At 36.2% G+C, this 23,095-nt stretch overlaps 1 protein-coding gene across 1 annotated transcript in view; it reads right to left on the bottom strand.

The window, feature by feature from the left end:
- The window catches only part of COG5 (component of oligomeric golgi complex 5), a 324,959-nt gene that overhangs the window by 44,978 nt on the left and 256,886 nt on the right, over window positions 1-23,095 (bottom strand). Inside the window, exons 15-16 of the mRNA XM_087821091.1 lie at window positions 13,940-14,050; window positions 11,100-11,162 (exon numbers count right to left, since the gene is read on the bottom strand). Coding sequence (XP_087677217.1) covers window positions 11,100-11,162; window positions 13,940-14,050 — 174 coding nt within the window. The remainder of the gene's footprint in view (window positions 1-11,099; window positions 11,163-13,939; window positions 14,051-23,095) is intronic.

The raw sequence follows: 23,095 nt of genomic DNA, 5'->3' as shown, positions 1-23,095 counted from the left end.
GAGAGTCTGGAATTTCTGACCAGTCCTGAGGGAACCGCCCCAGCTTTACTGAGATCAGAGGGGCACGGGAGCTGTGTGGAGCTAACTTTGGGTCCCCTCCAGCTGGGTGCCTTGGCACGCAGGTGGAGGGACCTTGCAGGGGGGACTCTCTGCTTGTGTGCTACTTTGTGCATTTTTGAGTTTTGGATCGCTGAATTGGCTCCCATCTTCCCGGCATGCACTGGTAGGACACACCAGGGAAAGCTGGGATTGGGGTCTGCACAGTAGACTGAGGGGCGTGCCTGGTGCGACCAACCAGATCTGGGAAGGGAGAGGAGGAGCGCACCTGCCTCTCTGGCAGCCTGGGAGTACCAGCCCCAACCGGAAAGGGGCTAGACCAGCTTACTGAGGCCCCAGGTACCCCTGCAAGGCACAGTCCTGACAGGGAAGGGAGAACAGCTCACAGGAGGACATTACAAGAATAAGCCACGAAAGGGCTATTGTTTGGGAACTGGAGAAAAGATGAAAACCCCTGCTTGGGGCTGGGAGGCAAAGGGCTCACCGAAATGTTTTTTAATAAAACCCACTGAGCCAAGGCTGTTGAAATGGCCCATACAGAAAAGGCAACAGGCTGAAATCAGGTGGAAACTGCAGCAGGCCAGTGCATGGGGAGCTAGAATCTGATAGGGTAGAGAAGGAGGAGCTGGCTGTGGAGCAGCGACTAACTCCCTCATAGTTCAGTGCTTGACAGCAAAACCTCTAAGTAAGGGGAGTAATACCCTGAACTACACTAGCCATAGTGCACCCTAAAGGCTCTACAGAAGACTCTGGAGTAAGACCAGACAACTACAAGGTTGCAAAATAGCTGACAAGAAAAGGTGGTCCAGAGAGAATCTCAGACGAACCATCTACCTAAGGACACTAGAGCCAAACCTAGACAGCTCTTCACATTGGCTGATACACAAGTACCTCCCAGGAGAATGGAAATCAGCGTACACAACAGTGACCCGCAGAAACCATAAGCTGCCCAGAAGAAACTCACCTGATTGACTCTCTTTTTCATTTCATTTTCTCTTAGGAAGAAGAGAAAGGGAAAAAAAATTTTCTTCTTTTTAAATTTTATAATTAAACAAAAAATTTTAACTTTTTTTTTTTTCATTTTTTAAAGAATTTTCTTTTCCTTAGTTTGTTTTTTGTTTTCTCTGTTTTGTTTTATTTGCTTTGTTTTGTTTTATCTTTGCTTCTACTATCAAGACTTTCTTGATATTCCTGCTTAATTGCTGGGACTTTATCATTATAACAAACAAGTTTATTGCTCTTCTCCATAGTTTCCCCAAATCTCTTATTGGACTCCCTCCCTGCCCAGGCCTTATCTCTCTTTCTCCTCTCTCAATCCACTAGCATAATTTTTTTTTCCCTTTTCTTTTTTCTTCTTCTTTTCTTTATTTCTTTTGTTTTTCTCTCCTGTCTTCCTGTTTTTTTGTTCGATGCTTAGTTTCTCTTATTCTCTTCATTGTATTTTTATTTTTTCATTTTCAGCTATTATCCTATTCCAATTCTCTCAATTAATTTTTTGCTGGCCCTTCTTTCAGAATCTTTTCTCTGCCTCTTTTATCTCCCAGTAGCTTCTCTGTTTTTCACATTTTAGTTTCATTTATTATTATTATTCTCTAAATTTTGGTCACTATAAACAACATACACTTTTCTCTCTCTAAGCTTTACTTTCTTTCTTTTTTTTTTTTTTACAATTTTTTTTTTTCCCCTCTAGAATTTGTGTTCTCCCTTCACTCTCCTAGTTCTATTTTCACTTGGGTTGTTTTCATTGGGAAAGTGAAGACATTTTGTAAGATACCCCTTGTTTCCTGGAAGTTTAGTTGTGTATTGTCTTGCCTTGCCAGCACCCGTACAACTGCTTACACAACGAGGTTGGGGCTGAGACACACAGTTAGCCAACCTGAGAGGAGATTCCTCCCAAGGACTGGTGAACAATATTCTAGACCCAACCACAAAAGGAGAACCCAAAGAACCCACAAAAGAGACACCAATAAAAGGGACATGCCTAGAGCAAAGAGCTCAAGGATAAGGAAAACACACCTCTGGGCTCCACTGGACATACACTACAAAATCCCTCCCCATAAGACTGGGAGACAACAAGTATATTTAATATATAGATACAAAAACTAAGAGCCACCAAAATGGGGAGACAAACAAACAACCCCATATGAAAGAAAAGAAAACATCGCCAGAAAAAGATTTTGATGAGATGGAGTTAAGCAAGTTATCAGAAACAGAGTTCAGAGTAGTGATTATACAGATGATGAAGGAAATTAATAAGAAAAACAAGGTACTAGATGATAAGATCAAGGATCTTAGTGAAAACATAAAAAAAGAGATACATAACATAAACAAAAATCAGACAGCAATAAAGAATGCTGTATCTGATATCAAGAATATACTGGAAGGAATTAAACGCAGGCTCAATGAAGCAGAGGATAGAATAAGTGACTTAGAAGACAAGGTAGAAAAAATCACTCAATCAGAGCAGCAAAAAGAAGACACACTCAAAAAGCATGAGGACAGTTTAAGGAAGCTCTGGGATAACATGAAGCGAAACAACATTTGCATTACAGGAATGCCAGAGGGGGAGGAAGGAAAGCAAGGGATAGAGAACTTGGTGGAGGAAATAATGACAGAAAACTTCCCTATGCAGGTGAAGGAGACAGCCGTACAAGTTTAGGAAGCACAGAGGGTTCCAAGCAAGAGGGACTCAAAGAGACCACTCTAAGACACATCATAATTAAAATGGCAAATGTCAAGACAAACAGAGAATATTAAGGGCTGCAAGAGTGAGACAAGCAGTGACCTACAAGGGGATCCCCATCTGATCTTTCAACAGAAACTCTTCAGGCCAGAAGGGAGTGGCATGAAGTTCTCAAAGTAATGAAAACCAAGAACATGCAACCAAGGCTGCTTTATCCTGGAAGGCTATCATTTAAAACTGAAGGTGAAATAAAGAGCTGTCCAGACAAAAAGGAGATAAATGAGTTCAGTGCCACCAAACCAGCACTGCAAGAAATGCTAAAAGGACTACTCTCAGAAAAGGAAGAAATAGTGAGAGAAAAGTACATCAGCATAAAGGGGAAAAATGGCATTAAATAAGTATTTACCAATAGTAACCTTAAATGTAAACGGAATAAATGGTCGAATCAAAAGACACAGAGTAGCTGAATGGATAAGTAAACAGGACCCAAATATATGTTGTCTACAAGAGACTCACCTGAGAGCAAAAGACTCACACAGGCTAAAAGTGAAGGGATAGAGTAAAATATTCCATGCAAATGGAAAGGAAAAAAAGCTGGAATGGCAATTCTTATTTCTGACAAAGCAGACTTCAAAATAAAGACCATAACAAGAGACAAAGATGGTCACTACATGATACTAAAGGGATCAATCCAACAGGAGAAAATAACCCTTTAAAACATTTATGCACCCAATATAGGAGCACCTAAATATATAAAAAATTTCTTGGGGTCTTAGAGGGGGAGATTGACAGCAACATAATCATAGTGGGGGACTTCAACACCCCATTGTCAGCATTGGACAAATCATCAAGACAAAAAATCAACAGGGAAACACAGACCTTAAATGACTCACTAGACCTAATGGGTTTAATTGACATTTACAGAACATTTTATCCTAAAGCAGCAGGATATACATTCTTCTCAAGTGCACATGGAACATTCTCAAAAACAGACCAGATGTTAGGGCACAGGGCAAGTCTCTACAAATTCAAGAAGATTGAAATCATACCAAGCATCTTCTCGGATCACAATGCCATGAAACTAGAAATCAACCACTATAAAAAAACTCAAAAATATTCAAACACATGGAAGCTAAATAGCATGCCATTAAACAATGAATGGGTTACCAATGAGATCAAGGAAGAAATCAAACACTTCATGGAATAAAACGAAAATGAACAGAGAACAACCCAAAATCTATGGGACACAGTGAAAGCAGTCCTGAGAGGAAAATTCACAGCATTTCAGGCCTATCTCAAGAAACAAGAAAAAGCTCTAATGAACCATTTAACACAACAACTACAAGAACTAGAACAAGAACAGCAAGAAAAGCCCCCAGGAAGTAGAGGGAAGGAAATAATAAAAAGTAGAGCAGATATTAATGACATAGAGACTTAAAAAACAATACAAAAAATTGATGAAACCAAGAGTTGGTTCTTTGAAAAGATAACTAAGATTGATGCACCTTTAGCCAGATTCACTAAGAAACAAAGAGAGAGGACCCCAATAAATAAAATCAGAAATGAAAGAGGCAATACAACAACTGACCCAACAGAAATACAAAGTATTGTAAGAAAATACTATGAGCAACTATATGCCCACAAACTGGACAACGTGGGTGAAATGGACAAATTCCTACAAGCATACAACCTTCCAAAGCTCAATCAAGAAGAAGCAGAAAACCTGAATAGGCCGATAACAATAAAATTGAAGCAGTAATCAAAAAACTCCCAGCAAACTGAAGTCTGGGACCAGATGGATTCACAGGTGAGTTTTACCAAACATTCAAAGAAGCATTAACACCTATTCTATTCAAACTTCCAGAAACTTCAAGAGGAGGAAAAACTCCCAAACTCTTTTTATGAGGCTAGCATCATCCTAATCCCAAAACCAGATAAAGACACTACAAAGAAAGAAAATTACAGGCCAATATCCCTAATGAACATAGATGCTAAAATCCTCAGTAAAATACTAGCAAACCGGATCTAACAATACATTAAAAACATCATACATCATGACCAAGTGGGATTTATTCCGAGGATGCAAGGCTGGTATAACATCTGCATATCTATAAATGTGATACATCACATAAACAAAATGAAGGAAAAAAATCATATGATCATATCAATAGATGCAGAAAAAGCATTCAACAAAATCCAGCACCCATTTCTGATAAAAACTCTCAGCAAACTGGGAATAGTGGGATCATACTTCAAAATAATAATAGGCCATATACAACAAACCTACAGCCAACATCATACTCAATGGTCAAAAACTAAAACCATTTCCCTTAAAAACAGGAACAATACAGGGATGTCGACTTTCACAACTCTTAATTCAACATCGTACTAGAAGTCCTTGTCACAGCCATCAGACAGAAGAAAACATAAAAGGTATCCAAATTGGAAAGGAGGAAGTAAAACTGTCATTATTTGCAGATCACATGATACTGTACATAGAAAACCCTAAGGACTCAATCAAACTACTACTAGATTTGATAAAAGAATTTGGCAAGCTAGCTGGATACAAAATCAACATGTGGAAATCAATGGCATTCTTACACACCAACAATGAACTTTCAGAGAGAGAAACTAAAAAAAAAATACCATTTAATATTGCAACTAAAAATATAAGATACTTAGGAATAAACTTAACCAAGGATGTAAGAGACCTGTACTCGGAAAACTACGTGACATTGAAAAAAGAAACAGAGGAAGATATAAACAAGTGGAAGAATATACCATGCTCATGGATTGGAAGAATATCATTAAAATGTCCACATTACCCAAAGCAATCTATAAAATCAATGCAATTCCTATTAAAATACCAACAGCATATTTCACAGACCTAGAACAAACATTTCGAAAATTTATATGGAACCAAAAAAGACCCCAAATAGCTGCAGCCATCTTGAGAAAAAAGAACAGAGTGGGAGGGATCACATTACCAGACTTCAAACTGTATTACAAAGCCACTGTAATCAAAACGGCCTGGTATTGGTACAACAACAGGCATATAGATCAATGGAACAGAACAGAGACCCTAGAAATAGACTCATGCCATTATGGTCAGTTAATATTTCACAAAGAAGGCAAGAGAACACAATGGAGTAAAGACAGGCTCTTCAATGAGCGGTGCTGGGATAATTGGACAGATACACGCAAAAAAATGAAACTAGATCACCAACTTTCACCATACACAAAAATAAACTCAAAATGGTTAAAAGACTTAAATGTAAGTCACGAAACCATAAAAATCCTGGAAGAAAACATAGGCAATAAAGTTACAGACATCCCACGTAGTGGAATTTTCACTGATACATCTCCTAGAGTAACAGAAACAAAAGAAAAAATAAACATATAGGACTACATCAAACTAAAAAGCTTCTGCACAGCAAAAGAAAACAGCCTCAAAATACAAAGGAATCCTATGGTCTGGGAAAACATATTTGCCAAGGATGTATCTGATAAGGGGCTAATTTCCAAAGTGTACAAAGAACTCACATTACTCAGCAAGAGCAAGACAAAAAATCCAATTAAAAAATGGACAATGGATCTGAATAGACACTTGTCCAAAGAGGACATACAGATGGCAGAGACACATGAGAAAATGCTCAATTTCACTAATCATCAGAGAGATGCAAATTAAAATCACAATGAGGTATCACTTCACACCTGTCAGAATGGCCACCATCAACAAATCAACAAGTGACGTGCTGGCGAGGATGTGGGAAAATGAGAACCCTGGTACACTGCTGGTGGGAATGCAGACTGGTGTAACTACTATGGAAAACAGGATGGAGGTTCCTCAAAAAATTAAAAATGGAGCTGCTTTTTGACTCAGTGATCCTACTTCTAGGAATATATCCTAAGAATTCTGAAACACTAATCAGAAAGAACATATGCACCCCTATGTTCCTAGCAGCACAATTTACAATAGCTAAAATCTGGAAACAGCCCAAGTGCCCATCAGTAGATGAGTGGATAAAAACGCTGTGGGACATTTACACCATGGAATACTATGCAGCTGTAAAGAAGAAGGATCTCATACCCTTTGGGACAGTATGGAAGGACCTGGAGAATATTATGCTAAGTCAAATAAGCCAGGCAGAGAAAGAAAAACACATGGTCTCACTTGTATGTGGAATCTAAAGAACTTAATAAACTGATGAACAGAACAGATTCAATGACATGGAAGCATGGATCAGACTGACGAATCTCAGAGGGATGGAGAAGGGTGGGTAGAGGGGGAGAGATTAACCAAAGAATTCATATATGCTCAATCCAAGGACAAGGACATGGTGTGGAGAGGGACTAGGGATGGGGGTGGGACGGGGTGGAATGAGTCAGTGGGGAGAAAAAGGGACATCTGTAATATTCTAAACAAACAAACAAAAAATGGAAAACTCATTCTCTACATGTTGCTTGCTCTAGATTTCTACACCCCTCTAAAACTACCTGCTTTTTTTCCATCTCCAGAGCCCTCCAGTAGGTTTTTTGTTCGTTTTGTCTTTGGTAATTTTTTCATAATTATTTGTAGGAGGATGTGTAGTTAGACACTCACTTCTTTATATGACAGCAGAAAATCAACCCTTCTTGAAATCTTCTTGTCTGTTTATTTCTGTCATACCCTAAGGGAAATTTACAACTTCAAATATTTATTTTTTGGTTTAAAACTCAGTGGTATATGGCCTCAAATTTTTTTTTTAAAAAGGCAAAGAAAATCTAAAGTAAGTAGAAGGAAATAAAAAAGACAAAAGTAGAAATCAATGAAATAGAGATACAAACAATAGAGAAAATTAATAAAGCCAAAAGTTGGTTCTTTGAAAAGATGAAACTGATAACCCCCTAGCTAAACTGATCAAGAAAAGAAAGAGAACACAAATCAATATGAAAAATGAAAAAGAGGTTATTACCATTGGTCCTGAAGGCATTAAAAGGACAGTAAGAAAATGCCATGCCCATTATTCTGACTAATTAGATAACTTAAATGAATAGACAAATACCAAGAAAGTCACAAAGTACCAAAGCTCACTCAAGAAATAGATAATATGAATAACTATCTATTAAAGAAATTAAATGTGTAGTTATAAACTTTCTACAAAGAAAAGTACAGGCCCAGAGGGTTTCATTGGTAAATCTTACTAAGCATTAAAGAAGAAAACAGTACGAATTCTACACAAATTCTTCCAGAAAATAGAAGAGAAGGAAACATTTCTAAATCTAATTAGTGAGGCTAGTATTAACTTTATATGAATACCAAACAAAGAATTATAAAAAAGGAAAACTATATACCAATATCTCTCATGATTATAGATACAAACATCTTTAATAAAAATTAGGTAAATTCAATCCACGAATACATAAAAAGGGTAATACATCATGACCAAGATTGGTTTGATATTTGAAAATAAATTCCAGTAAAGTATTCTATTAACAGAACAAAGGAGTAAAACCATATGATCATTTCAACAGATTCAGAAAAAGCCATTTGATAAAAAAATACCATTTATAATAAAAAAGTTTCTGGAAACTAAAAATAGAAGGAAACTTGCTTAATCTGACAAAGGCCATCTAAAAAACCTATAACTAACATCCTACTTAAAACACTGAGTGCTTTCCCCCAGGTCAACAAAGTCCACTCTTACCAGTTTTATCAAGGCTGCACTAGAGGTCCTAGCCAGTAAAACAAGGCATGAAAAGACAGGCATAAAGGTCAGAAAGCAAGAAATAAAACTATCTCTATTTGCAGATGAAATGATGGTTTACACAGAAAACTTTATAGCTGAATGAAGTTTCCCACTTAGGGAAAATACAAAACAGGAAGAGACGAGAGCATCTTGGGGAATGCCTTCATTTAAAGGATGGGTAGAGGATTAAAAACCATTGGAGGAAACTGAGAAAGGAGACAATTATATTTCATAAGCTCTTTACAAAGCAGGGAATTGTGTCATACATTGTAAAAAGATTTACCTAAAATAACTAAGATTACAAAAATATTGAAGCCTCAGCAATCTGAAATATTCACTCATATTCAAACCTTCACAATAAGGGAGAACTGAAAAACTGTCATATACAAACTTAGCAATACAATCACTATCTGCACCAGACAATCACAGTAGTAAATGAATCAGAATTTCTGGACCAAGGTGTCTAAATAGAACTTAGAGCTGAGATGGTTATAATGAGATGACTTGAAATGTATACTCATTAAAAGTAATTATGCTATTCATGACAAACTAGATAATGCTTATAACATGAGATGTTGAACTTCAAACCTAAAATAACAGTTAATTTTAGATAAAATCTCAACAAAGTAGAGAAGACCATTATGTATCTTTGCCTATATTTTCAGTAAGTAAAAAAGTATGTTTAATGTCTTCTTTATCAAATAATAAAAACATATAGATTTTTGGTTCTTGGGCTGCAGGCTTTTGCATCATAACATTCTAGCCCTAATTCAAAGTGATATAATAAGTTTCCTAAAATGTTATGAAATGCAGTTTTATGAATATTATTTTCTTTAAGTTAGAGGGTTTTGCTATTTTTTTCCTTAATATGTCATAATGATTTTGATAAGACTGAACTAAAAAGCAAGATCAAACTGTTTCATTGAGTTTTGTTAACATAAGCAATTAAGTCTCTAAGTGGTAGGGCCACTGCAGGATGGCCTCAAACTGATGGGTAATCTTCTCTTACCCACTTTTCAAGGGCAAAATTGGCAATGCTTCCACAGTGCCCAGCTACATGCGATACCGGTTCTGGTGGGCAAACCTCAGAGTAAGGCAATAGCCCAAGATGAAGACAATTTTCCCTGCACTGACTTCAGCTCCCAGCCCAAAGTGACTAATATGAAAAACCTTTGTTATATGTTAAAACACTGATTCAGAGAGTCTACCGCAGACTGAATTAGAGTCTCTGGGGATTTCTATTTTTAATTTGTCCAGACTTTTTTATCATCAGGTAAAGTGTAGGCACTCTATCTTAATTTGCTGACCAGCTATTTTGAGCCAGAACTCACCCGTGCTGCCAGCTACTTTTCCATTGTGACCAGTTAGCAAGATGTTTAAAATTACTTAAATTAATGTAAGTGCAGACACAAGTTATCTCATGACTGGTCAGCAGCCCCATTCAGACACAGAAACACATGTATACTCGTGACCCGTCAGCAAGGTGTTGAACTTTCTCAAATATGAGTTGCGATCATTAGGGGTAAAAACATCAATTTAGTGGATCACTATCAGAAGGTTTTAAAAAGTAATATATGAATATAAAAAAATAACAGTGCATCACAAAAATAAGGAAAAGTATTGTTTTGTGAAACCTTTGTTTTAATTATGGAAATGTGTATAGATGTATATTCTATAAGCATGCAATTATATATGTTTATATACTTATAAACATTTATGTATTATGTATGGGGTGACAAAGTAAAATGTATTTCTTATCTTGGGCAGTAATCAAAAAAGGTTTGACAGGTACTACTAGAACACAAGGAAAACATGTGGAACTACAGAAAAGAAAACTACATGTATTTCCTGCTTGGGAGCAAAAACACTAAGACCTTTTGGTTTGTCATACTGACCTGATTTTATACTGTTTTTATGATCATCAATAAATTGGACAACTCTTACTAAAACAATTATTTTATTATGGCAGCTTTAATAATATTTCATCATAATGAGATGAACACTCTGAATCTCAGACCAACATTATTTTCCATTAAACTTCCTTAGTAGTTAGAAAGTGGGTATATTTTTGTTAGAGTATACAAAAAAGGGAATTTACCCTGGTTTCACACATTAGTTACTCAACCTTGGCATTACTGACACCTTGGGCTCTACAATTCTTTGGTGTGGGAGCTGTCCTATGCATTGCACAGAGATTGCATTAACAGCATCCCTGGCACTAGATCTACCCTTTCCCAGTAGTGACAATCAAAATGCCTTCAGATATTGTTAAATGTCCACAGGGGACAAAATCAACTTGGTGAAAAACTACTGCTTTAATAGAATAATGCTTGACTATACTGCCTTAAGATACCATGAATACTCGTAAGATTCTTGCTTCTCTTGCTTATGGTACAATTATCATAAGTAGAACACAATCTGTAGACATCAACAGGGTCTATTTTTAAATTCTAGAAAATATAAACACACATGTATCCTCTTTCTTTAGGATAATTATGACCATGCTACTTTTGGTATATGTAGAGGATTTGGAATTATTTTTAAAATGTGACATCTCCCACTGATTCAAACAAATAATTCTACAACCCACTTTGATCTACAGAGTCAAAGATTAAATTAAATTATTTTACCTTTAGGGCTGAAATTATAGTTTGTTCAGCTGCTGGTGGGAATGAGCTCTGACTGGAAACCACCTAAAACAAAGTTTTGATACAATTATATTTCTGTTTAAGCCATTTATTTATTATTTATTTATTTAATCCTCACTCAAGGATATTTTTCCATTGCTTTTTCAGAGAGTGGAAGGGGGAGTGAGAGGGAGGGAGGGAGGGAGGGAGAGAGAAACATCAATGGGAGAGAGACACATCAATTGGCTGCCTCCCGCACACTCTCCAGGGCCAGGGATTGAGCCAGCAACTGAGGTACATGCCCTTGACCAGAATCCAAACCCGGAACCCTTCAGTCCACAGGCCAACGCTCTAGTCACTGAGCCAAACTGGCCAAGGCAAGCCATTTATTTTTATAAATACTAATTTTGACCATAACATGATCTATGTATCATTATTTTATTTATTATTTAAAAAATTATTTTTATTGATTTTGAGAGATAGGAAGGGAGAAGGGAGAGAGAAAAAGTAACATTGATATGAGAGCAGAACATCGATGGGCTGTCTCCTGCACGCCTCCTACTGGAAATCCAGCCCACAACCCGGGCATGTGCCCTGACCAGGAATTGAACCAGCATCCTTTTGGTGCATTGGATGATGCCCAACCGAGCCACACCAACCAGGGCAAAACAGTATCATTACTTTACAGCAATGTCCCATAAATGTTTCAAAAATGCATTAGCATTGTTCTGGCCTGGTGGCTCAGTTGTTTGGGCATCCCATACACCAAAAGGCTGTGGGTTCAATCCCTGGTCAGGGCGTATGTGAGGCAACAGATCAATCTTTCTGTCTCCTCTCCCCTCCCCCCCTTCTCTCTCTCAAAATCAATAAAAACATATCCTCAGGTGAGGATTAAAAAACACAACACATTAGTATTTACTAGTTAAAACAGGCTGAAAAATACTTTCCTGTATAAAGCAAATATATACTTCAAATAATCAAAACCTTAAGAATTCTAAGAGTAAGCTTTCTTTTATTCATTCCACACAGGTTTTTTAAATATGTTTTTTATTGATTTTAGAGAGAGAGAGGAAGGGAGAAGGAGAGAGAGAAATACTAATGAGAGAGAAACATCCTGCCCACCTCTTGATGGGGATTGAGCTCGCAACCCAGACATGTGCCCTGACCAGGAATCGAACCAGTGAATTCCTGGTGCGTGGGGGAGACACTCAACCACTGAGCCACACCAGCCAAGTCACAGGTTTTAATGATAAAGTTTTAACTTGAAAAGGTCAGTCTAAGGCCATATTTATGTATTTCTGTAAAAAATTTCCCTTTTCTAGGTTGGCTGTTATTTTCAATGTCTTTAAAATACAAATGTCAGAGTATTTGAGATCTTGCTTCCTGTCAATATTGTCAGTTTGACTCAAATAAACTCTAATAAAAATTTTTAAAAAGAATAATGAAAATAAAATACAAATGTCAAACATTTTTCTTTTGACAAATCAATGCATATATAAAAATTCTGAAAGTATCAATAAAAACATTTAAATGAGGCTAAATACATTTCATTGCTTAAAAGAAAGAAAAATACATAATTTATCCTTCTTATTTACCCTTGTTTATTATTTACTTTTCTGAGATTCACCTGATAATAACCCTTTAAATTATATTTTGCTTAGTGTGAGAAATATACATTTTTGGAAACCCCTACTTGATAAAAGGACTTGTTAAAAAGTTTAGTAAGTGGCCCAGCCGGGCGTGGCTCAGGAGTTGAGCGTTGACCTAGGATCCAGGCAATCTGGGTTCCATTCCCAGTCAGGGCACATGCCCGGGTTGCGGGCTTGATCCCCAGTTGGGGGGCATGCAGGAGGCAGCTGATCAATGACTCTCTTATCATTGTTTTTATCTCTCTCTCCCCCTCTCCTTTCCTCTCTCTGAAATCAATTAAGATATATTTAAATTAAAAAAAAAAGTTTAGTAACAGTGACATAATTATTCTAAAATACAATCTAGCATATTAAAGCTCATGCCAGAGGTCAAGTTTTAAAGAACATCTCCTAACCTTTAGCATCCTTCAGGTTTCTAAACACTTATCTTCTTCCATACTAAGTACTTTGATGATGATTCTCTATAAATACTGAAAAATACTTTCCTGTATAAAGCAAATATATACTTCAAATAATCAAAACCTTAAGAATTACATTTTGCTTAGTAAACACAAGCGACTCAAAAGTCAAAGATGGGATGAAAGTGCTTTCCTAAGTAATTATGAATACAGTTCATCTTAGACATAATATATGAAGGCAAACAAGTTATAGTTCAGTCATTTTTTAAATACAGCAAAAAGAATATATATTTTCTATCTGCAAGCAGTCATCAGTGACTATATCCTAAAAATTCACTGTTTTAATGCAGCTCCTTCCCCCTTTTTGTGAAAAACAAACAAAAACAAAAACAGACCATTTTTAACATGTTGGAGGGCTTAGAGTTCTTACTCTGTCATTAGCTTTGCTATAATTTACTATCACCCACATGATATCATATTATGCTTTTTAATAATCATGAAACACAGATGATTTACCCTTAACTCATTTGTTCAATAAACTTGATTATAACAACCAAACTTGAGAATCTACAGTTCATGTGTTTTAAACTAAATGTACAGATAAAAAGTCACACAAATAATGAAGGCCAGGGTTAAAGACTGTGTAAAAACAGTTAAATCTCAGTTTATTTTACAATCATCATGTTTTCACTGTATTCTTTTGCAAAAAATTAAATAATTCATAAACTGTCTAACTTTGAGGTAAGAAGAAACAAAAACCTGAAATTGAGTCAAAAGAATTTAAAATAAAGGTTACCTTTGTTACTGATTGATGCAACTTAAACAATGAATTCACTACTGCCACATTTCTTCTCTGCCCTTCAGTAAGAGGTCCAATCACCTGACTTGCATCTCCTTGTGTGGAGAGCTGTAAGAATTCAACACAAAAAGAAATTACCAGAATGACAGTTTATATTTAACTGGCTGAGGGGATTAATGCCCCTCTGACAGAATGTGAACTAGAAATATTCAGGTCAAGCTTTGGACTTTAGGCACAGTAGGAATCTCTGTAGAGATAATGCCATGGATATGGAGGTAAGCTTCCACAGGAGGAACATCCTACATCAATAAATAATAGCTGATGGAACTCCTAAAGCAGGCGTGACCCAAAAGTCCAGTATGTTCTGTTACTTGGATACATCAGCATAGTACTCCTAGGGAATACTTTCTGGCAACTGTCAAGAAAGGAAAGGAGGGAGGAAGGGAGGAAGAAAGAGAGGAAGAAAGGGAAGAAGGAATAAAAATAAACCTATATTCTATGTATATTTGACAATCATCATAATATTCCAATGAAATGAGTGGTAAAAAGAGGTATTACTCTTATTTTTTATAGATTAAAAAAATTAAAAGGAAGTTGCCTAAGATTATACTGTGTATGAAAGATCAGTACAAGTGGTATTAGAACTTTCTACTCCTGACCTTCAACTTACTTCTAAATGAATGAGTTTTAGGGAACAGGACATGGAATGCCTTACTGAATTAATCTAAAACTATTGTAGTTCAATTTAAGAAAAAAAATACACATATAAACCATTCTCATATTGATCAGATTTTAATCTATTCCTCTATAACAATTATTACTTAAAGGTAAATTAAACCTGATCAGGACAAATAAAGCACAGTGCAAGTAACTCTACGAATGTTGGTACGGAATTCAAATATATGAAAAATTGGCCTTTTAGTAGAGTTCCTAAGAGTAAGCCAAATAAAATGTGAGAGAAAGAAATACTATTTTTCCTTTCATCTTTCCTTTTATAAACACATACACATATATTTTCAAAATTGAACTCAATTCCCATTTTATCAATGACTAGTTGTAATAATAAAATACAATTTAAAAAATGACAATTGAAATAAAGGGAATAATTCTTTGTTGAAGTTACAACCCATGAAATGGTTATTAAGTCAACATAAGGATTTTGGACATCAGGTTGAATAACTCTAATTTATTTTGCCTTTTCTCATGAACAGTCACCAACTTGCAATCAAGCTGTGTTCTAAAACAACCATTTGTAAGTTGGTGGTCTGAAAAAAGCCATAGTTTTCTTACAGAAATTTTGTGAAAAATTAATGGTTAGACTCTTAGAAGAGCCTAGAAAATCCAGCTTAACATATAAATGGTAAACTAAGTGGGCTCTGTGCTATGATGAAGGTGGGGAAAGGCTCCTGAAAAGGCCACTCAGGAGATTGAAATGGCAATGGGCAGTGGCATCAGTGGCATCATACACTGCTAGCCATTTTGAAGATAAACAGAGGGACGTATACCCAGCAATTCCTAGTTATATACACAAGAGAAATAATAACACATGTTCACACAAAAACCTGTCCACAGCTGTCCACAGCAGCATTGTTCAAAACATAATAGCCAAAACTAAAAAATAACATGCCAACCAAATAATGAATGAGTAAAATGTAGTATATCCATTTTATTGAGCATAACTCAGCAAAACAAAAGGAATGAAGTCCTGATACATGCTATAACATGAATGAACCTTGAAAACATTCTAAGAAGTCAATCACAAAGGCCACATATTAAATGATTACATTTATATGAAAATTCAGAATAAGCAAATTCAGAGACAAAAAGTAGATTAGTGATTAGGGGGTAGGAGGTGGAGGTGGGGTAGGTGGGGACTGACTGCTAAAGGATAGGAGGTTTCTTGTAATGAAATGCTACAAGTTTGAATATGAATACACTAAAAACCATTGAACTGTACATTTTAAATCATGAATTATATTTTAATAAAGTTGTGTTTTAAAAAGTATAGAAAGAAGAATTCCTAGACTTCAAGGTTACTGATGGAAGCCCTGAGAGCCTTGTGAAAGCTAAGTTAAGATAAGATGGCTAAGTTAAAAAGATCTGAAGAAAATATTATAGGAGCAAAACATTGATAATGTCAAAGACAAGGAATAAAGTTTAAATATCAAAGTAAAAATAGATGATTAGAAACAAGGTAATCTGCTTATGTTGGTTTTATTTATTTTTTGTTAATCCTAACCTGAGGATATTTTTTCCATTAATTGTTTTTAGAGAGACAGTAAGGGAGGGAGGGGGAGAGAAAGGGAAAGAAACATTGATGTGAGACACATCCATTGGTTGACACCCACATGCTCCCTGACTGGGGTTGGGGATAGAACCTGCAACCAAGGTACATGCCCTTGATTAGGAATCGAACCCGCAGCCCTTCAGTGTGCAGGCCAATGCTCTAACTGCTGAGCCACACTGGCCAGGGTGACATTACATCTTGACATCAGACTAAACCTTTACAATTTCAAATCTGTTATCAAAAAGAAGACAGCTTGAGACGGTTCCCTTTTGAATAGTTAACATATAACCAAAAGGCTGAAAACAAAATCAAATCATGTTTATATATGAGAGATGAGCAAGACTAGCACATAGGAATAAAATATAGCTTTGTAATTCAAAGCTGTATTGCTCAGAACCCTGTATTTCTGTTACAAAGCCCTTTTATCAACCTACCTTTCTCACTAACTTCTTTTACATCTCCATGTTCCTGTCCTTTGAGTAAAAATCTCCACCTGGCAAATAGGATTTTATAACCATAAGGGTGGATGGATCGCTTAGAGCTTTTACTTTATTTTTCTTCAAGGGCCTTATGCTTTTGAACAACAGATGGAATTTCCACCTACCCACAACCAATCACTAGCTCCTAAACACTGGCCTGTTAATTAAATTTAGAGTCACAAGTCTGCATATTTTTAATTCTCTGAGAAAGAAAGATTATTCACTGTCAGTATACTGAGCTTTCCTATTTTTCAATAATGAATGCTATAATTAATTAATCAATAAAAAAACTTCACATACAAGCATTTTGGAATGCTTCAAAATTCATTATCTATTCTTCGTTTTAAACTTTAATGTGGACCTGTATTTTAGTTTTATATTGTTTATATGTCCCAAATCAATCACTATTATTTATTTTATACAATTTAAGGCTTAGATTTATCTATGTGTTTACCAATTGTTTTGCTTACTATTACTTCTTGCTATTCAATCCTTACTTTTGAGTTAGAGTTCCTCCTTTGTTACATCAATAAATGGCTTCCCTCTCACCCAGAGTAAAGGCCTAAGCCCTTCCTATATCTTGCAAGGGCTAGAATGATGTAGAGTTATGGTCACAGTCTTAAGTATATTAGATTGGATCGCAGGAATTCTAGGAAAGGAGGAACACTGAGTTGTCTCTAGTCTTTCAGTATTTGGGAATTCAGGCATATAAGTAAGGTTGAAGAAACAGTCCTGAGAACTATAGGTTTTGGGTTGGAGGTACAACTTTATGATGGTATATCAAAGTCCAGAACACAAACTGCTTCAATAGCAGTTGGCTTCTAAGCCACTTATGCCTGCCTCCTCACCCCCATTCAGTGTGATCAGTCCCTTTGGGTGCTAATTAAATTACTTCTTCTGTTAAAAACTTGCATATGGTAAAAACTGAAACAGAACTAACTAAAAGGCATACATTGAAAAACAAAAGTTATCTCTCCACATCCTTAGACCCAGCCTCCACAGTTATACTTAACAGTGACTTGTCACCTTCCAGAAAAAAAAACAAGAAAAAGCATGAAACATTTATTTATACATCTATTTTTTAATTACAGGTGGGACAACTACATATACTATTTTCACTTTCTTTTTCTAGTCTAATAATATATCTTAGAGAGTTTTCCAAATCAGCACATATAAATGTTTACAAGACTACAAAGTATTTCCCTCACCAATTTGTAACCAAGCTTCCAAACTATCATTATTTTCTTGAAGCATTTTCTATGGATGCTGGAGAAAGAAAAGAAGGAGATCTGAATTCCCCAGAGCTCAATATTACTTGTTATTACTGTCAATCTTTGAAGGTAATTAAAATGATTAGTTAAGAAATTTAATTTCCTGCCCTGGCCTGGTAGCTCAGTTGGTTAGAGATACACCAAGGTTGCAGTTTTGATCCCTGGGTCAGGGCACATATAAGAATCAACCAATGAAAGCATAAATAAGTGGAACAGCCCCGGCAAGGTAGTTCAGTTGGTTGGAGTGTCATCTCATATACCAAAAAGGTTGTGGGTTCAATTCCTGGGCAAGGCACATACCTAGGTTGCAGACTTGTCAGGGCCCGTATGGGAGGCAGCTTATCAATGTTTCTCTTACATCAATGTTTCTCTCTCTCTCTCTCTCTCTCAAATCAATGAACATATCCTCAGGTGAAGATTTAAAAAATAAATTAAGTGGAACAACAACTGGACTTTTTTTCTCTCTTTCTTTCCCTTCCTCTCTAAAATGAACAGATTAAAAAAATTAAAAAAAGAAATTCAATTTCCCAACTAAATAGGGTTCTCAGCAAAGACAGTGCTCACATATGTTTTGAATTAACAAAAGTGAAAAGAATAAATCTACATCCAAGAAAAGATCCCTTATATACACAGACACACACACATATCCCTTTATATTCTCTAAATTTCCAAAATATATAGAATATTATATTTAGTTTTGGTTAGTTCATTTTAGGAAGTTCTTAGATGTTTAAACTGGGAGATGTGGGTGGTTGCTGAACTAAGGATGTGGAGAAAAGGGAACCCTTGTGCACTGTTGGTAGGAATGTAAACTGTTGCAGCCACTATAGAAAACAGCACAGAGGTTCCTCAAAAAATTAAAACTGGAACTGCCTTTTGACCCAGTGATTCCACTTCTGGGAATATAGCCAAAGAAACCCAAAACACTAATTTGAAAGAATATGCACTCCTATGTTCATTGTAGTGTTATTTACAATAGCGAAGATTGGAAACAGCCTAAGTACCCATCAGTAGATGAGTGGATAAAAAAGTTGCAATAATTTACACAATAGAATACTACTTGGCCATAAAAAAGAAGGAAATTTTACCTTTTGTGACAGCATGGATGGACTTAGAGAATACTATGGTAAGTGAAATAAACCAGTCAGAGAAAAACAAATACCATATGATCTCACTTATATGTGGAATCTAATAAACAAAATAATTCAATAAATAAAGTAGAAACAGAAGCAAAAATACATAGAACAGACTGACAGCTGTCAGAGGGGAAGGGGGTTAGGGGACTTGGTGAAAAAAGGGTGATGGGATTAAGTAAAAAAAAAAATACACACACACACAACAGTATGGTGATAGCCAGGGAAAGGGGTGGGGGAAGGTAGAAGAGGGCAAAGTGGGGATAAATGGGGATGGAAAGACACTTTACTTTGGGCAATGGACACATGATATTGTGCAGATGATAGTTTGTTGAGTTGTAAACTTGAAACCTGTATGGTTTTGTTAATCAATGTCACCCCAATAAAGTCAATTAAAAAAATATATCCTGCTTTGGTATACTGATTATTTTGAGCAGAAAGTACTTGAAGAACAGCAAATACAGGGAGAACTCAGCTCTCTACCTAAAGACAGATCGTCCAAAAGGAACTCAATTGTCATCAATTTTCCCAGGAGGAATATTATCAACCAGGAAAGATTGACTCATCAAAGGAGAGGAAACTAGAAGTAAACATCACACCCATACAAAATGTCACAAACTGTCATATCTTCCTTCTGTTTTTCTAAGAGCCCAATCAATCTTCCTAAAAATAATTTACTTTCCCCTAAGTAGCCTATATTCCATCCCCTCTTCCACTTCCACTATTAAGATGGCATATAGTCCAAGTTGGGTGGCTCATTTGGTTGGAGCCTTGTCCTGTACACTAAAAAGGTTGTGGGTTAGGGTTGGGGCAAGCATGGGAGGCAATTGATCAATGTTTCTCTCTCACATCGATGTTTCTCTCTCACTCCCTTTTTCTCTCTCTAAAATCAATAAACATATTCAGGTGAGGTTTAAAAAAATAAAAGATGGTATATAAACTCTTAAATTTCATCCCTTTATTGAGTATTCACTTTTATTTTCCTGTGATGCCCTCATACATGTACTATTAAAAAAATAAATTTGTACACTTTTTCTTCTTTTTTAAAAAAATCTTCACCTGAGGGTAATTTTTGATTGATTTTTTTTCCCCATTGATTTTTTTTTTTTTTTTAGAGAGAGTGGAAGGGAGGGAAGAGGGGGAGAGAGAGAGAAACATCGATTGGTTGCCTCCTGCTTGAGTCCCGATGGGACTGAACCTGCGACCCTTTGATCCATGGGCTGATGCTGTAACCACTGAGCCAAACCAACCAGGGCTGTTTTCTCCTTTTAATCTATTGTCAGTTTATTTCACAGACTCAGCTATGGAACCTAGGAGGGTAGAGGGAAACTCTTTCCTCCCCTACATATGCACTGATTTCACAAAAGTCACTTTAATTTGTGGTAGAAAAAGTAGTGATGTAAAAAATCTAACCTAAAATAACCTCACAGGTTGATCTGATCATAAATTCCTAACTGGACAGGTTATGGTAGGAAGTCATGCCCCAAGCTTATAAACTGTCCATTGTTCTTGTGCATCTAGGTTAACACACCTTTGAAATGCCCAAAGTAATTCTCTTTCCCAGACCCTCTGAAGTATAACCACCCTCAAGGGAGCCCATTATGTTGTTAACTACCTGGTGCCTTACTTTCCGCTACCTTTATGTAATCTTCCTTAAGTAGCCTCCTAAATACCAAATGTATAAAGAAAATGCAAAACTGTCATTCTCTGGAGCAGTTGATATCTTGCTTCCTAGCAATTGTTAGTCTGACTCAAATAAACTCTTACAAAAATTATCTATAGGTTCTGGATGTTTCTTATATCAACAAATTCTAAAATAGGCTTTTGGTTTCACTGATTTTTTTTATTGGTTTCTGCTTTTAACTCAATTGATTTATGTTCTCATCTTTATTCCTTCTTTCTACTTGTTCGAATTTTTAAAAATATTTTTATTGATTTTTAGAGAGAGAGAGAGAGGGAGCGGGAGAGAGAGAGTGAACCATTGATCAGCTGCCTCCTGCATGCTGGTCCCTAGGGATCAAGAACACAACCTGGGCATGTGCACTGACTGGGAATCAAACCAGCAACCTTTTGGTGCACGGGATAATGCCCAACCAACAGCCAGGGCCATACTTGTTATGAATTTAATTTGCTTTTCTCCCCCTTAGTTTCTTGAGGTGGAATATTAGAATACTGATTTGAGACCACACCCCCTTTTAAGCATGTAATGCTATGAACTTCCTGAAGTTTACTGTATTCCACAAATTTTGATATTTTATATTTTAGTTTAGTTTAAAATGCATTTTTACATTTCACTTTTAAAAAAATGTTTTTATTGATTTTTTTAGAGAGAGAGGAAGGAAAGGGGAGAAAGAGAAATATTGATGAGAGAGAGAAACATAGATTGGCTGCCTCCTACATGCCGCCTACTGGGGATCAAGGCTGCAACCCTGGCATGTGCCCTGACCCAGAATTGATCTGCGATCTCCTGGATCATAGGTTGATGCTCAACCGCTGAGCCATGCTGGCTGGGTGAGAATTTTTATTTTTAAAAACTATGTTTTTACTGATTTTAGAGAGAGAAGAAGGGGGGAGAGAGCAAGAGAGAGAGAGAGATACTTGTTGTTCCACTTATTTATGCATTCATTGGTTGATTCTTGTATGTGCCCTGACCAGGGATTGAACTGGCAACCTTGGTGTATGGGGACAACGCTCTAACCACTAAACAATCTGGCCAAAGCCACTTTAAAATTTTTAAAGTCAATGACTTTCTGTTAACCGTTAGCATAGAATATTTGGTAGGACAGAGTAATTTAGGGTCACAGACTATTTGACCAGCAGTATCAATTTAATCAGATGCTTGTTGACATATTTTTATTTCCTCTTTCTTAAAAAATTTTATTTTTGTTTAAAATATTACAGATGTCCCTTTTTCTCCCCAATGACCCATTCCACCTCGTTCCTTCCCCCTCCCCAGTCCCTCTCCCCACCATTGTCCATGTCCTTTATTTTTATTTTCTCAGTGCCTTTTGCCATTATTACCTTAATTGAAGTCACAAGTCACCATTACCACTGCCTCCTACCTGCGGCCAAAAAGTAAAATATTTCCTATACATACGCTGGCCCTTTCTTCTAATGTCCTTAGGTGGGATCATCTCATTAGGATTATCTTCCTGAAATTTTCCGTAATTACACTAAACTCTATTGGATATAGTACTGAATTTCATTTACAGAAATAAACTAAGTGATAAACATAATAAAGCTTCTATTAAAAAGAAGCTTAAGAGAAAAATTAGTTATCTAATTACCTACAAAGAGCTGCGATGATCTCTATGGGGCCAGTTTTCAATAACCAAAGCTTTAAAAAAGATGCTTCTACTTTAGTTGTCAAGGCTGTAAGAACATCTGAATGGGAAACAGCACCATATTAATATGCAAAAAAAATCTGGCCATCATTTGGAAATAAAAGTAGGAAGCCTCATGATATGACTGTTACCATCAAGGATCATTTCATACAAATTCCTTCAGTTCAATTTGTTACCAACCTACCCTAAAAATGATTCCAGAACCAACTGGAACTACTAGGACATAGGTAAAACAAGGTTACTTTGTTCTCTGACATTTTAGTTGGGAACAGTCGAAGAAATTAAAAAGTATGGTTGACTACCCCATAAAGAGAGTCGAGATGTCAGATTTTGGCATTCTCTAAAATTAGTTCATCAATGACAGTTGAAAATACTAAATATTAAAGCCTTATTCTTTAGATTTCAGTTAGCACACATAGATAAAGTTAAATGTGTCCTTAACTTTAAAACATTAATGCACAGACTTAAGATTATGATTCAGCTAGTTATTGTTTTAAATACAGGGTGTTCCGACAAAATGTATACACACTTTTAAACCATTATTAATTCCAATGGGTTTAATCTGAAGAGAAAGAAACATCAATTGAGCTATCAGCTGTTAAAGTGTGTATACATTTTTTGGGGACACCCTGTACATGC

Source organism: Miniopterus natalensis, chromosome 10 (assembly GCF_054644295.1).
Source record: "Miniopterus natalensis isolate mMinNat1 chromosome 10, mMinNat1.hap1, whole genome shotgun sequence".
NCBI lineage: Eukaryota > Metazoa > Chordata > Mammalia > Chiroptera > Miniopteridae > Miniopterus > Miniopterus natalensis.
The sequence above is the reverse complement of the archived record's forward strand: the minus strand, read 5'-3'. Positions and strand labels throughout refer to the sequence as shown.